At 34.5% G+C, this 17,187-nt stretch overlaps 1 protein-coding gene across 3 annotated transcripts in view; it reads right to left on the bottom strand.

Annotated features, from left to right (window-relative positions):
* Positions 1 to 14,867: 14,867 nt before the first annotated feature.
* Positions 14,868 to 17,187, bottom strand: part of LOC136034450 (RNA helicase Mov10l1-like) — a 40,875-nt gene continuing 38,555 nt past the window's right edge. For all 3 annotated transcript variants that reach the window (XM_065715632.1, XM_065715633.1, XM_065715631.1), the window contains exon 7: positions 14,868 to 16,490. In XM_065715632.1, coding sequence (XP_065571704.1) covers positions 15,323 to 16,490 — 1,168 coding nt within the window. In that variant the 3' untranslated portion in view covers positions 14,868 to 15,322. The remainder of the gene's footprint in view (positions 16,491 to 17,187) is intronic.

Genomic DNA, 17,187 nt, shown 5'->3' with positions numbered 1-17,187 from the left:
AAAAGTTCTAGTTGCCTTTTTAAGTAGCCAAAAAATTGGAGGGCAACTAGGCCTTCTTCCCCACCCCTTCTTTCTCAAAATCGCCTGATCAAAACTAAGAGAAAGCCATTTAGCCAAAAAAGGAATTAATATGCAAATTCCATTTTAATAATTTATGTGCGGAGAGTCAAAATCAAACATACATAATTCAAAAACGTTCAGAAATTAAATTAAAAAGAAAACTAGTTTTTTTTTAACTAAAAGTAAGGAGCGACATTAAAACTTAAAACGAACAGAAATTATTCCGTATATGAAACTGGTTGTTCCCTTCGCAATCCCTCGCTCTTTACGCTAAAGTTTGACTCTTTGCGACAATTCTAGTTTTTAAAACAATTAAAAACTTTAGCGTAAAGAGAGAGGGATTGCGGAGGGGACAACCAATTTCATATACGGACTCGTTTTCTGTTCTTTTCGTTTTCTGTTCGTTTTAAGTTTTAATGTCGCTCCTTACTTTTAGTTAAAAAAAACTAGTTTTTTTTTTTTATTTAATCAGCTTAAAAGGCAATGCTCTGCTTGAAATGTGCTGGTGTTTGTTTTGATCGCCTGGATCTTCAACTGAACTATAGTTGACTTCATCAAATGTTTCGAAAGGAGCAAAAGAGGTCCAAGTAACTAATGGAGAACTATAGCTGGCTTCAGTATCGTCAAATCAAGTACCCTACCATAGCAGCGAAAAAAAAATGGTGAAAACATTCTTAGTCACTCAAAATAATTCTTCTTCCTTCTCTACTAAATTTTCTCCTTCGTTCGTTTTCTTGTATATTTGAGTCCAATTTTAACGTGAAATTAGAAGTTTTCTGGGCAGGAACGTACGCAGGATTTTTCCGGGGGGGGGGTGTCCAAAACCTTTGAAACATCAGATATAAAGTAGCATTTTTTTATTTGGTAATACAAAAGGCACGTATATCGGAAAATACAGATTAACTTTGATCTGTAGAATTGTAGCGGATGGGGGGAAGAAGAAGACTGAAGCCTCAAAACTACGTTTTAGGCTCAGGTTATGTTCATAGCGATTTAGAACCAGTGATTAATCTATTATATACTACTGAAAGGGAAATTTTAGGGTTAACAGTACTATATGGGTGCTGTGGGGGTAGTTCTTCTATTGCAAAAACGTAGATTTTAATGAAAAATGATGGTTTCCAAAATTGATCCATTAAAACCTGTACTTTATCCTGAAAAGGGGGTATAAACGCCCTTAAATCAAGGATAATTCTAGTTTGCTGTGAATAGCAAACTCTCTTTACAAAAAAAGTGCAATTGCTAATTACTTTAAAGAGGGTAAAAAGTTAGACAGAAAATGGGTTAATAATTGGGCAGTGACCTGACCGGATAATTGCATGCTGTAAGATCCCCCAAAGAGGCTTCACACATGTATCTAGATTCTTAATAAATGTCCTACTTTTGCCATAAATCCCAAGAAACCATGGGGAAATTAAACACTTTACAAAATTCTGGGGGACCCACACCCGAAACCCCCCCCCCAGCGTACGTGCCAGTTTCTGGTACATTCCCAGAATGTGGATAGCTGCTAGTTTGGCGAATGCAATGGTTTGCTTTAAGTACAGTTTGAGGACATTAATGAAAATGAAAAAATGCGAATGAGACAAGATTTCCGAGAAAGGTATATTTTTGATGTGAATCAGAGAAAAGGGTCTTTCTGGGTTGTGTATTCCAACAACACAGAAGTGAAAATTTAAATTTTCTACTATAGAAAAACCACATCAATAGCTTCCAAAAATGTTTGATGTCTAGGCGGATATTGAACTAAGTTTAAACTATCTATGATGTTCCTTATATGCCCTTTTTACCTACAAGGCATAACTCAATAACGCATGCTGTTCTTGAGAAATTGTGTTGTTAGTGATACCCCCTACTTGATACCCCCCTACTAAAATGTCATACTTTTGACAATCTAAATCCTCAGAGTTCGTTTTTAGTTCAACATCCACCTAAACATTTCTTGAAATGTTTTTTTTACCATGGCTTTGGAATTTTTTCGAACAAAATAGCAATCTCAAAATTTCAATCGGATTCATTTGGAGAAAAGAGGACTTGGGAAGGGGAGCTAGTTCCCCTCCGATCAATTTTGACTCTTAAAAACGGCGCGGGGTGTCATCCCCAAAGATATAATTACTGTATCTTAAATTATGCTGAACAAACTGGCTGTCTCAAAATTTTAATTGGATATGTTTTTGGAAATGATAGGGGTTGGGATGGGGGCTTTTTGCCCTCCAATCACTTTTGAATCTTAAAAAGAGCACTAGAATTTTCATTTTCCATTCAAATAGGCCCCTTTTGAAGTGGCTCATAATATTTTACGACAACTCTTTCTATATGAATTGTCTGTCAGAAAAAATAATAAAAATACATTGCGCCCACATCTCTCTTTACTTAGGCAGCGCTGTTGTGCTGCCCATGATATATAATATACTATCTTTATAAGAGAGCAATAATTGTATAAGTATGTATTTATTTATTCTTTCTCGAAAACGGCTCCATATTTTTTCTGGTTAATTGGTATCATGGGGTATTCTTGCATAAAAACGATCTAGTTAGGTCAAAAGTCTGAGAGAATTTCTTAAGAGCCTTAATTTGGGAAAAAATGTTCATATATATATATATATATATATATATATATATATATATATATATATATATATATATATATATATATATATATATATATATATATATATATATATATATATATATATATATATATATGAAAAGGAACCCCAGCAGAAAATGTGTCTCGGACCCTCACCCAAAAATGTATGCATACTGCCTAATAGCAAATACTATACGAAAACAAAGGGAATATTTTATAACTGAAATACCTTGCCCCTAGGACTGTGGGTGGGGTCATGTTACATTCAAAGGCATAGTTATTGGGCGTTTCAACTATGATGAACAAAAGAGCTTTCTCAAGTTTTCGATTGGATAATTCTGGGAAAAAAGGGCGGGGAAGGGAACATGGTTGCCCTCCAATCTTTTTGTTCACTTGAAAAGGGCAGTAGAACTTTTCATTTCCGTTCGAATTAGCCCTCTCACGATGTTCTAAGATCGATGGGTCGATACAATCATCCCTGAAAAAAAAAAAAAACACGCATCCGTTATCTTTCTTCTGGTAAAAAAACGAAAAATTCCGCATTTTTGCAGATAAGAACTTGAAACCTCTATAGTTGGATTTTCTGATACGCTAAATCTGATGGTGTGATTTTTACGTAGATTCTATGAATTTAGGGGTTAGTAGGTTCGAAGCCTTTTAAAGGTAAAATTAAAAGCAATTTAATTAATATATTTGAAACCAGCATTATAATCCGATTCTTTTGATGTATATATGTGTGCCAAAATTCCATTTCTTATAGTTTCGGATACTATTGAGCCAGGTCGTCCCTTACTTATGTTAACACGAACTGTTTGATTATTCATTTTAATTTCTGTTACTTATACGTTTCATTTACTGATTAATAGTAAATTCTGTCCATTTTAAGCTTTACTGATATGATTTTGTTTGTCCAATTTAAGTTTTAATATCGTTCTTTAATTTTCCTAGAAAACACTCATTTAAAACAATTTTAAAAGTAATTTCTTTTTTCGTTTCTCACAGGCTTGATTTTTAATGGGTTAGTTTTAGGAATTATTGTGTAGTTTTTTAGCTCTTCTACTTAGAACTAAAATGTTGGATTACAAATTAAACTTTGGATAGAACTAGGTATTTAGTCAAAATATTTGATGAGCCACAGCTTTTGTGGAAGTTATTAACAGTATCCAAAATGAAAATGGTTAGAATTATCTCTAGTCTGAAAAATTGCCTTTATCATCGGATTAAGAACTTACCCATTATGATTCACAATGGGTTTGGTTTCAGGACCAGTTTCTATGATCAAGACATGTCTGAGGAGACAGGCCTGGGACATGGTCTGATTAACAAGGATGGCGTATTTTACACCTATTGATTATTAATCTTCATGAAATACAATTTGCAACAACACAGGTACGGTGTTACTAAGGTTGCTAAGGAGACGTATCTCAACCGATCAAGACACGTCTGAGGAGATAGGCCTGGGACATGGTCTGATTAACAAGGATGGCGTATTTTACACCTATTTGTTCTTAATCATCATGAAATACAATTTACAACTGGAATAAAGCTGGAGCAAAAAAAGCATTAACAGATACGGAAATGTTTGAACAACCAGAAACAAGCCATGGCTTCACCAGTTCTCGATCTTTTTGGCTATTTTTACGATGTGGTTCGACATAATCTTGGCGGTTTGGCTAAACTAACAACTATCTCACGTACTTCTTTGCAACAAGTAATATACGAACAAGCAATAAGGACACAGGTATAACAATGATATATAAAATAAACTGTTGGAACGGCAATAAACTTTAGCTCAAGTGGCACTTTCAATAGAAGTTGATGAGCAGCCGAAGGTAAAAGTATATTCATCACTGCTGATACACAAGTTGTCACCACAAAAGCTCTCGTAATATCAAGATAGTTGTAAACGTTGTCGTCAAACTGTATAATCACCGTACGCCTGTTTTTGAATAATTTTGACATCAAAAAGCCCAAAATCAAATTTAGCAGTTTTGGCGCAGTGAAATAGAATGCAAAAATTGGCGCCATATTTTTGTCTGTTGTTGGAAACTCTGTTGTTCTGTCGTAACAGACTTTGTAAGTTGTCATGTTTTTGAAGTTAAAAAATATCATAAAATATGTTATATTAAAAACAATACCCCAGATAAGTGACACAATATATATTTTTGCTGTATTCCAAGAAAAAGTTTGTGACACTATGATAACAGTTGCTACACCAACAGCACTTTCAAGAATGCTTATTATGGCCGAAATTAAAATCAAGCAAGCTGATAAAGCGACACAAAGCCAATCAGGAAGATAAAAAGGTAGCAATATTTTCAATGACAATAAAACGAAAGCAATTACTATTATTAAAATAGTAATAGAATATAATGTTAATAGCATATTTATCTGAGAAGGTTCTATCGTTCGTCTCATTTTACTGATAACTCTAAGAACCAAACAATCAAGAGTACAAACAATTAAAGTTGAAACTAGAGCAGCAATAAAAAATATCATATAGACAAGCATATTTTCTTTCTTAATCAAATCACGACTGTGCGAACTTTCTTCTCTTTTATTTAAGCCGTCCATGTACATAAAACATTGAAGAATTATTTGAATTACTCCCTCTGTTGGATAGAAATATTAGCAGAGATAAAAATGCACAAATGTTGGGTAATAAGAAAAATATTGCAATTTTTCACACAACCATATAACAAAGCAAGTATTTTCATAGACGGCTTTTCTACGACGTGATGCGACGTAAATCTAAAACAGAATTTACCTTGGTGACCCCCTTACAAATTTTCTTCCAAGGTACCTGCAGGGAGTTTCTCAAAGTTCTGAGGCAGGCAAAACTGGCTATTTAGGTTTGCTTCTCTATTACCTTGCTGACTGTCATCATTCTTATTATACGCGAAGTGGTTGTTTAACTTCTTGGTCACTGCAGTGGTTTTTTAACATTGTTTGGTAATATATCAACCAATAAACCAGCAGGGGGGATTCTCAAAGTTTTTGAGGCAGACACAACTGGCTATTTAGGTTTGCTTCTCTATTACCTTGCTGACTGCCATCATTCTTATTATATTCGAAACGGTTGTTTAACTTCTTGGTCACTGAAGTGCTTTTTTAATACTGTTTGGTAATTTGCTTTTTTAATACTGTTTGGTAATTTGCTTTTTTAATACTGTTTGGTAATTTATATTGAACCTGTTGTAGCACAGTGGATTGATGTTCTGCTGGACAATACGGAGCACCCGGGTTCGATCCCCGCTGCAGCAAGTTTGGGCGACAAGCTTGCTACTTGTCCCTGTAAAAAACACTCAGCAACTGAAACGTTGACCCGACGCCCTGTGCGCCAGTAATGGATCGGAAGGATCTTTATCCTTATCCTTGGTGATATATTAATAAATCTATGGTATTTTTGCTATAAAATTGGTCTTACATTCAACTTCAAAATAGCAGCTTTTAAAGGAAGTGAAAACCCGAATACTGTGCCTGACGCAAAAGTTCACAAAGCTTTAGATGTGCTAATTTTGATGGGTTAAAAAAAAGTCATTACTTAGTGTAAAAGAACGAATTTATGCAGATGTAGCGTTCAAAAACACGGTTAGGGTTGGCATCAAAGTGAGGATGAAATATAAGAAAATAATTACTTTATCAATCTTAATTTCCAGTTTTGTAATACGAGTCAATTGCACACGTTGAAAATAGTTATTTGACGGTAATAGAATGACCTTGACTGTAGAAATGGAAAATGTCTGTTGTTTTAAAATATAACAAATATAATATAAAAATATGGAAGTCTCTTTTTTTGTCGAACTTTGAAACTGTCGGACAAAAAAGTCTGTTTTTTCTCGAGTTCTAGATGCATAAATTTCGCTTATGTCTTTGTGTAGTTCGCACACAAAATTAGGAAAAGTTACTTAAAAGTTTCCTTTCTGCTTTCACTTCATTTCTGGGGTAATTCAAATTCTCTTACGGACACAAAATTGAGATTTCAAAAAGATGTCTACACCTTTCTTGGTAAGACTGAGAATAAATCTACTGACCGATTATATTTATATTCTTGGATGCACTCGGCTAAAAAAAAACTCCTATGGTAACAAGACCAATACAGTCAAAAATTACCTATGTAATATGATACTTTACAAATGTGTAATGTCACGTAGCCCTTTGATAGTTGATCCTTACTGATAATTGTTGAGCAATACTATCCTCTTTATACAGATTGCCTTATCAATTCAGAAAAGACAGTTACCCTATTTAATTTAACTATAAATAAATTATAATTCATTGGTTTTTGATTCATTGACTTCTTTTCAGCTATAATATACGGGCCTTGCTTATTATTATATATTAATAGATTAGCTTTTATCTCCTTATTGAATATTTAGCCCCTAATAATATACTTTCATTAGGATTGCGTCAAGATTAGTTTTACTTAGTAACTGTTGGATACCCAACGGGTTTTATCAACTAGTCGAATGATTTTAAAGTTTAAACGTATTTAGTAACTCTCAAGCTATCACCCAGTTAATTTTTACTTAATTTATTAATTATTAATAATTATTAATTTATTAATTATACACCACTATGTTTTTGTAAAGGTATCACAAAGGCATTTGCAAAATCATGATTACTCTCTCGGTTACATTTAGCAGGAAGTAAAAAATGGAGGGGGAATTGATGAGGGGCAAATGGAAAGAATTTATATTTAAGACTAAAAACCCTTCTATCTTGAAGAAATCAAATTCTACAGGCATTACGATTACATTGTGAATTTAGCTTAGAGTATGCCATTATAAAACTATCCTAAGTAACTACAGTTAGTTTTTATTCAAAACATTTATATTCAAAAAAAAGCTTAGAGTGAATTCCAAAGTCAGAAATTCATGTTTCAAATCAGAGCTCAGCCAGAGTCGACCAACCTCTAAATGGATACTCGGAGAAATCTGGAGGGGGGACATGGGAAGTGTCCATACTCAATCATGCATGGCACTCCCAGCCGAAGGCAGTGAATCAGAAGATGGTCACCTGCGCAACGCTAACCATGCGTCAGTTTGTGAAAAGGTTTTTTTAATCAATGTTTTAATTTGTTTAATTTAGTTTTTATTCTTTTTTTCCTTTTACTTTCCTTGATACGGGCAACAAAACTTCCGAATGTGAAGCTAAAACGTCCAGATTTTAATTATTATTTGGGATTTTTTTTTTCAGGGGCACTGTCTAATTAAAAGTTTGACCCGTTTTTCAATATTTAAATTTCATTTAATATTTCGTATTTCATTTTAATTATAAACGGAGGGGCAGTGTGGTCTAAGCGATTATTTTATCACAAAAAAGTAGACAGGTGAGAAAAAAAAAACTTCCTCGTGTGTTTGAGCCCAATCCCAGGATAAACCCTGACACAAATCAAGGGTTGGCCCAAATTCACCCCAAAATAATGCTATTTTATTGTTTCTGCAATGGATCCTGTGCAATTTCTAATGTCATTTACGGCTTGAAAATGATCTTATAAGTAATTCACTAATACAATCATGTATCTCCTCGTGCAAATAACCTTCTAAAGCGTCGTTTAAAAAAAAAACCTTTTATAGATACAAATATCAGATTTGTGGGTGCAATTTAAGGTGTTTTTTTTTTTTTTTTTTTTTTTTTTTTTTTTTTTTTTTTTTTTTTTTTTTTTTTTTTTTTTTTTTTTTTTTTTTTTTACATAGACACCTTTATTTAGGTCAAGATATTAGAAGTTTTCCTTTACCGACAATCGAGAAAGTTACCAAGAGCATTCGATCAAGTTACAGCAGACTTGTTTACCCCAAGTTTAGCCTGAACCGAAAGATCTCTACAAAGCTTTACGCAGGAGTGGCTCTCTCTCAACTCCTCTATTTGTCGAGTTTAAGATACTAGTTTACCCAAACTGATAGACTTAAACAAAGATCAGTATACTGTCCAAAATATGCTGGACCCAACTGACTGTACAATTATCCGAAGAAAGTGCCAAGAGAAGGGCGTTAGAAACATTGCACGAGTTTCTACGACACTACGAGTGCGATTGAAGAAGCTATTGTTTATTTAAGTGTTTTTCTGTTTTTGAGTATTCATGTTTTTTCCCTATTTTGTATTCCTCTACTTTTTTTTTTTGTATGAGGGGGTACCTATTATATTATCATTATTATAGTCCTCGATGGGCTCTGCAGACACTTCGCAGGGAGAATGAAGTTCTCCTTCGTTATCCCTACAAACCATGGATTACACTGGTTGGAGGAATACAAAATTATGCAGAAAATCAAGCAAAAACGACGTTTCTTGTATTTTCTTTATTATAAAAAATCATGTCAGAATGATTAAACACACCATCTAGTCTACAAATTAAAATTTTCTAGCTCAATTCTCTGATTATGCAAAATATTTACAGCAAAGAACATAAAAATGACATTCAAACTTTATCGAAAAGATTTATGTCATATGAGACACAAAGGTCCTTCCGGGTATATATAACTTCCAAATGTCTGAGTAAAATAAAATAGATTCTAATAAAATCCAAGAACTGTATACTATTAACAAAAGGAATTCATCTTCATCTTCAGTGAACCATCTACTGATACCCCAAAATATTGCAAAAAAATTGTGTGCAACAAGTTGGGTGCAACAAATTGTGCAACAGTGTGCAACAAGTTGCACACTGTTGAGAGTGTAAGTGTGAGAGAGTGTCCCTGAGCAACATGTTCTGTAATTTTTCAATTGCTTGCTCATTAGAATAGAAAGAAAAAATAAATCCCAATTTAGCCAAATATATCGCGAAAATTACAATCTTCTACGATGACGTGGATACAATATTTGAGTTGGGAATTCACATACTCTTAAAAAAATGATGCATACTTAAAGTGACTGGAGGGGAAAAACAAAGCATGGGGGAAAAATAGAACCTTGGGGGGATAAAAGCTGTCTTAGGGGGGGGGGGTAACATCCCCCTCTGCTACATAGCAATTCACAGTTCCTCTCCATACAAGTGCATCTACAAGTTAAAATTCTTTACAAGAATCTTCCACAAGTTTTCACTGATTAAAGAAACCTCAGAACAGTATAGACACGACATAAAGCTCATTTGAGCCAACTCTACACTTCCATTCTTGTTGGACACGTAATTTCTCTTTCTTTTGCACCTTATAGTTGGAAAGACATTTAAGAGAAGAAAAAAATAATCTCATTATAGTCCATAAAGTGCATTCTGGTGTCGGGAAACTCTAAATATATCTTCGGTTTTCAAGTAAATGTAATTTTACCAACAGTTGGAGTACCATAAGGTCTATGACCGAATCGCATTGTCTAGAAGACTGCAAGAATAGGAGAGAGTCAAAATACTCTTATTCTTAAACTATCTTACCTTACTGAATGTTTACTGGAAGCCACCAAAAAACCCGAATATAACTATTTCCTGGGAGCCTTACAAGAAACATTCAGAGAATCAGCCGGTACCTAGACCGTATCCAGAATTTTGTTCAAGGGAGGGTGAATTTTTTTTAACGCATCTCATTTTTGTTTATATGCATTTTTATTACTTCTTTACAAATTGAACAAAAATTTCAGGGGTGTGGGTTCAAACCCAGCACCCCCTGGATACGGCTTTGGCCTGCAAGCTTTATGACCATGTCTTATCTCAGTTAATAAAAATCTCTCAGGAAAGCGATAGAATTTCACTTCAATAGCCATAAAAGTAAAACCAACACTATTGAAAAGAAATGCAACTGAAAAGAAATCCGTCGAAAAGCAAATACGCAGTTTACAGCTGAAAATCGAAACAGCCAATCGAAAATAGCCATTTGCCAATAGAAGTTCTCAAGCAGATAAAATAACTGTGACTTTTCGTGTCAACTGATCACCAAAATACTTTTATCCAAGGATTGTTGTGTTCCTGCCCAGAGATAAATGCTTTAGTATACTTTCAGCTGTAACAATTCAAAAGGTAATGCTCGAAAACTGACTTCTCTTTTTTAATTCTTTTTAAAACTCTAGTTAAGGATTAGCAGTTCTACCTAAGGTAAAGGTAAAACTGCTATTGTAAAGGTAACATAAAATCACCTAGAAGGTAATTTTATGTTTTTAGGCATTAAACTAATACTAACAGCTCACCGCATTACCAGGTCACCTGAGGCCAACGCAGCCTATAATACTCTTTCTTCACCCCAATCTACCCAAAGCCTCCCCCTTTACACCCTTCTAAGAAGTTCCCATTTATCTCAAATCTTTCCTTGCGAGATCCTCCCACCCCATTCGAAGACGACCTGCTTTTCAGCATTAAAGAAAAGCTTTCAGAACGGCCTGCTTTTTAGGCATTAAAACTTATTATAAAATACTAAAAAAGACTGAATACTAACAAAAATGAAAATATTCTTTTTTACTAACACCAACTAAGGATCAATAGTTGTTTGTAAAATAATGTTTTTTTAGGCATTAAAAAATCCTTAAAAATCGATTTTTTCTTTATTTTTTTTAAAAGTCTAATTAAGGATCAGTAGTTGCTCATAAAAGAGTTCGTTGTATTACTAATATTTTGTATTTCCGTTTTAAAAAGAGTGATTTAAATGCATTGCTTTATTTTTGTGAAGTCATTCGTCATAATTTCAGTCATTATTCATCACAATATCTATTAAGCTTATGTCAGCAAGGGAAGATAAATAACCACACCTTTTTACCCTTTGTTGTATTTATCCATTGTTGCTATGTCAAATCCAGGCAGCAAAATTAAGTGCCTGATTGTCTGGTTTTGGTATTAAATTTAGCCCAAACTATACTTGATATAAAATTCCAATTCTATACCCCATTCTGTAAGTGAAAAAAGACGATAAAACCAACTTATGAAAATAACAATTCTAAATACCTAGAGAACCGAATGAGACAGGAGGAAATGTCGTTACCAGCGGTTTATATTTCAACGGTTTAAAGGAGTTCTTAGATTAGGTTAAAATGTACATTTTTTCCACAAATTTGTTTCGGGACAAGTCCTCGCAATTGGCTGACACACAAGCAAGTTTTCGCAATTTTAGGCTTAGATCTGTTTCAATCAATGGTTTCTTCTTTGTATTTTACTCTTTTTAAGTTCCCCGGCAACTTAAAATAATCCATTTATAAGTCTTGGAGTACATTATGCTTCAAGTCTTTCTGGGAATAAAATTTTCCGCCAAGTAGACTCCAATCCTTCTTTTTGGCTATTTATGGTCATAGAATAGTTTTTTCTATTTCATCTTTTAAATTTTTTTAGATGATATTAGACGAAGCTTTTGGTTAGTTTCATGGTGCACCCTGGTCAAAAAATCGTTTCAGGGCAAAGTTTTGTAGCCAACAGACCCACGATCCATTTCAGGGACACGATTTTTACCTCGTTTTTAAAATACATTTTTCCACAATTCATTTGGTCAATAGGCTTCCAACTTTTTTTTGGCTTATTGGCTAATAACCTTTTTATGGGCTATTTATAGGTAGAGAATAGTTTTAATTACATTTACTTTCAGTTTTTAGACGATATTAAATAAATCCCCTGGTTAATTTAAAGGTACAGCCTGACCACAGTATCCTTTCGGGAAAAAATTTCGAAAAAACTAGTTTTTAAGCATAAGGTATTTTCAAAACATTTTTCCATACATTTTACATTTTTATTGATATTTTTTTGTCACTTTCAAAAGATGCAAAAAAGAACAGCTATTTTAAAATTTGACATAAATGGTAAAAAAAAGCCAAAAACTCTAAGGAATAGTATAATATTATGAAAAAGAATTTTTGCTATTATTTCGCTAGAAAACTTGATTTGGTGTTTTTAAAATTACAAACTTTTGGCCTTTTCTCAAAAATGCTGGGTAAAATGAAAATTGTGCAATAGACAACAGAGCGTGCTTGGTAATAAGATAGATAGATTATAGTATTGTGACTTGTCTAAAAGCTATTATATTGGTATCAAATCATAAAATCTGATCAAAGTACACAAATATAATACCAACTTCTCTAAAAGTAAAATTTCATAGATATTATTATATGTTTATCCAGCCAAGTATCATCTGAATCAAGCCAATGTTTCCTATTTTCTTTTCAATTTGGGATACCCCAGCAATGTTTGTTAGCTTCTTTTTTGTGGGGATGTGGATTGGGGATTCAGCAGACCTCCCAAAAAATCGGTCGAAGTGGAAAAACTGCAAACAGCTTCGATAATCAAAAACATAAATTTGGTTATGTAAATCTGTGGAAGATTCACCCCTTGTCTGCAGGATGGTGCACCCCTTCTGTGCACCCCTTCTGTGGGTGCACCCCTTCTGTTATATGCTCCCAAATCTGTGGATGGTGCACCCCTTGTCTGCAGGATGGTGCACCTGTGGATGGTGCACCCCTTCTGTGGGTGCACCCCTTCTGTTATATGCTCCCAAATCTGTGGATGGTGCACCCCTTGTCTGCAGTTTAATTCTCTTCATATGCTCATTTGTCCTGCTGTATCGTTTGCTGATATCTAGCAAACAGCTTTTTTTTTAATGCCCAGATATGTTTAGCGATTGCTTACTGCAAGAGAAACAGTCTAACCATTCAACGGCTTTAAGCATCTGTACTTTAAGCGGTGGGCATAAGCTAGATGGGATGACTGTGTCTCCATTAGTAACAAATCAAACTGTGGTTGAGGCAAACAACCACAATAACTGCCTTAAAGCCTTGAACACTTTTTGCTTGATCTGATAGCTAGATGGTTATAATAAAAAGACTCGCACATTATTGAGTAAAGTTGGTTAAGGTCACAGCTTAGATACCAATACAGTTATGAAAACTCGATTTATTTATGGGACACAGTGCGCGGTAGCGATACTAGCGGCTGGAGACAGGGGATGGTGGCTCCTACCCTGTCTGCAGTTTAATTTTGTATAGTTGGCACATACACTTTTACAAATCCTTCGACCCTAACCTTGGCTGCAGTTTAAATTTTGGCACAAATTTTTATGAAAATGACAAAAATCTGATGATCAGCCACTCTCGACTTGAGTGCAGCTTAATTTTGCGGGATCTCATTTCCGTTGAATCTGTCAAAAAAAGAAGAAAAGAACTAAATAGTTTCAGAGGCGATACTACCTTTTCATTTACAGACACAATGAAATCACGTGCTCTAAAGCAAAATTTTTAATCAAGATACTGAAAAAAACAAACTTTATTACACCGCATTAATTAAAATTTTATCCTTTATTACACATTCATACTATTCCATTTTATTTCCGGCCTGGGAGCAAAAGAGTCAGTCAACAAAGAGACAGTAGCTCATTCCTTCCCCCAGATCTGGATCTACCAATTATACGGGAAGTAGGGTGGAAAAAACCTTATCAAAATAGAACACGTAAGTTGTTCCTCAGTATCTAAGTTTTGATTTTAGTTATTCACAGTTATCTGTAGGACGTTGCTGGTTGCAAGTACCTTGGCACCTGGCACGTATGCATGGGGGGGGCCTTCGGGCCCGGGCCCCCCACAGAAACTTTGTGAAATGTTTAATTTCCCTCTTGGGATTTCTGGCAAAAGTAGGACATTTATTAAGAATCTAGATACAAGTGTGAAGCCTTTTTTGGGGGATTTTACAGCATGCCATTATCCGGTCAAGTCACTGCCCAATTACTAACCCATTTTCTGTCTAACTTTTTACCCTCTTTGAAGTAATTAGCAATTGTGCTGTTATTTTTTTTGTAAAGAGAGTTTGCTTTCCACAGCAAAATAGAATTATCCTATATATTAGGGCGTTTATTCCCCCCCCCCTTTCAGGATAAAGTACAGCTTTTAATGGATCAATTTTGGAAACTATCATTTTTCATTCAAATCTACGTTTTTGCAATAAAAGAACTACCCCCCACAGAATCCATATTGCACAGTTAACCCTAAAATTTCCCTTTCAGTTGGATATAATAGATTAAGCACTGGTTCTAAATCGCTATGAACACAACCTGAGCCTAAAACATACTGTTGAGGCTTCAGTCTTCTCCCCCCCATCCGCTACAATACTACGGGATCTGTTATATCTGCAGTTTCGAAATTTTGCCCCCCCCCCGAAAAAAATTCCTGTGTACGTGCCTGTTTGGCACTTATCCATAGCGGTTCGAGCAGAAAATCCCTAAAAGCAGCTTACACATTTTGTAAGTAATTTTCTATTATAGGGGTTAAATTACGTTATGTTTAGCATATATATCACTCTTAAACATGTCCTTTCCAACTAGATAACCGTAAAAATCCATGAAATCATCATATTCATCGTCTATATAATTACAATCATCATTATCCATTATCAAACTTTCAAAAACTAAAAATGAAGATCCAAGCTCTGACCAAGTCGAAAAGGCTTTCTGGGAATTTTTTTCAATTTGTATTGAAGATTCATTTTATTGCTCATCCAGAAATTCCATTCTATTGCTGTTATATTTTCTTTTCCATTACGTAAGATAAATTTGCGTAATGTTAAGTTCTAAATAGAAGCTATTTAGCACCGCCTAGGTAACGGAGATCAGTGGTATTACAGAACGTAACGTAAAGTCTCAAATTATGCTAGTGGGAAAGCTTTAACGGCGTAGCTTCAATGGACCTTCGGACTTCGGAACTTCGGACATATTTTGTTTGATTAGTGGATATTTAATCCTGGTATGTTGAAACACGCTATGAGGTATTGCGTCACCAAAATTCACATTTTTATTTTACATCCAAGCTACTATAGCCAACAGGCAAATCACAACCAGTATAAGCACCAATAGTAACACAATGCTTCACAAATGCTGACCAATTTTCATCAGTCACAAGTAAATGAGGATCACCGATAACAATTAGTAAGCATTTAGCCCTAGTTATGGCTACATTAAACCTCTTGGGGCTGCGAACAAAGCCTAAACTATGAATAACATCTTCTTCAAGCTGCTCCATTTCTGACCTTACAGTTGAAACAATGATAACATCCCGTTCTTGACCTTGAAACTCTTCAACAGTTCCTACTTTTACAGTCTCAAGGCTGAACATATCAATAACAAATCGTATCTTTTCAACTTGTTTTCTGTAAGGGGTAATAATTCCTATTTCAGACGGTAAAATACCCTTGTTTAAAACTGATCTCAAATACGTTGCAGCTTGATATGCTTCTGAGGGGTTAAACCAGCTAGGATCATCATTCTCCTGCACGTTTTTCCCTCTTAGTCCATGAAATATTAGAGGAATACCCTTTTTTGGTAGAAAATCACAATCAATTAACTTGTGCACATTATCAAAGGCAGAAGAAATAAGATCATTATTGTAAAACAGTTTCGATGGTAGATGAACAAGCGAATCATGAGATCTATAGTTTCTAATCAATTTTGTTAGTAAAAACGGGTCATAATATCCTTTGTCGGCAAATTTTTGCTCGTTTCTTTCGTACAGCTCATTTTTGCTCAATCTTTCAAGAAAAGAATATTCAAGACCGTAGCGGGAGGCCAGCTTCGACTGTACAACCGGGCCAAGCTGATGAGGATCCCCTGCAAGGACTACTTGACCAACATCCATCATTACAAGACCAAGTGGAACTAAACATTCTGGCTCGGTAGCTTGTCCGGCTTCATCTATAAACACATGAGTAAAATGACCTTTCTTAATTCCAGCTGTGTAGATGTGAGCAGCTGTACCACAAGTTGTAACAATAATGCGATGTAGAATAATTGAATGGACATCTTCACACGTTTTTGAAAAAGGTAGAACCGTTTCTGGCACTGATTCCAGGATTCTATTGTGAGCATTTAGTCGAATAAGGGTGCCGGGCTTTAAGTGCCCATACTGAACCAGGCGCTCAACTACCAAATCAGCCGAGCTATTCGATGGTGTTGCAATGAGGATCCTAAAACCAAGATATAACTAAATTATTATTGTCATATTCAAATATATTGTTTAATGCCCAGAAAGGCGAGAGGGAGATAAAAAAAAACTTAATGAGCAGGAAAAAATAACTGGGATCAATTAATTGCACTTCCCCTAAGGTGACGATTTACTATATCAACTTGTATCCCTGAGTAGCTCATTTAATTATGTTAGAACCGATGTTCTAACATAATACAACAATGGAGAGGAACTTTATAATTCTGGTTATAAAAATTAAAAATGGTTTTCATTTATGCTTCTTCATCAATGTAATATACATGATTATAATCACCTTATCTTAATTAAAGTCTGCACTAAAATAAAAAGCATGAATGTGTTGTTTTTTTTACACTTTAGTCATTCAAGAGAAAAATTTTGAATATATCTACTTATTTTCAAACATACAAATATACAAAAAATTATTCGACATGGCAATCCTTTAGATCAGTCAGAAGCATTTCAAATCCATGATTTTAATTGCATTGATAAGATTATAACTGAATAAATTTTACTGAATTTGACAAATTTCGTCTTCAATATACCGAACGTCAAATTGTTAAAACCGGACAGTAAAGAAACAACTACAGGACCTTTTTCCAATAGTAAACGAAAAATCAATAATGCATAAGACTAATATATCACTACTACTACTACTACTACTAACAACTCACCGCAGC

The sequence above is a fragment of the Artemia franciscana genome, chromosome 13 (assembly GCF_032884065.1).
Source record: "Artemia franciscana chromosome 13, ASM3288406v1, whole genome shotgun sequence".
Lineage (NCBI taxonomy): Eukaryota > Metazoa > Arthropoda > Branchiopoda > Anostraca > Artemiidae > Artemia > Artemia franciscana.
The sequence above is the reverse complement of the archived record's forward strand: the minus strand, read 5'-3'. Positions and strand labels throughout refer to the sequence as shown.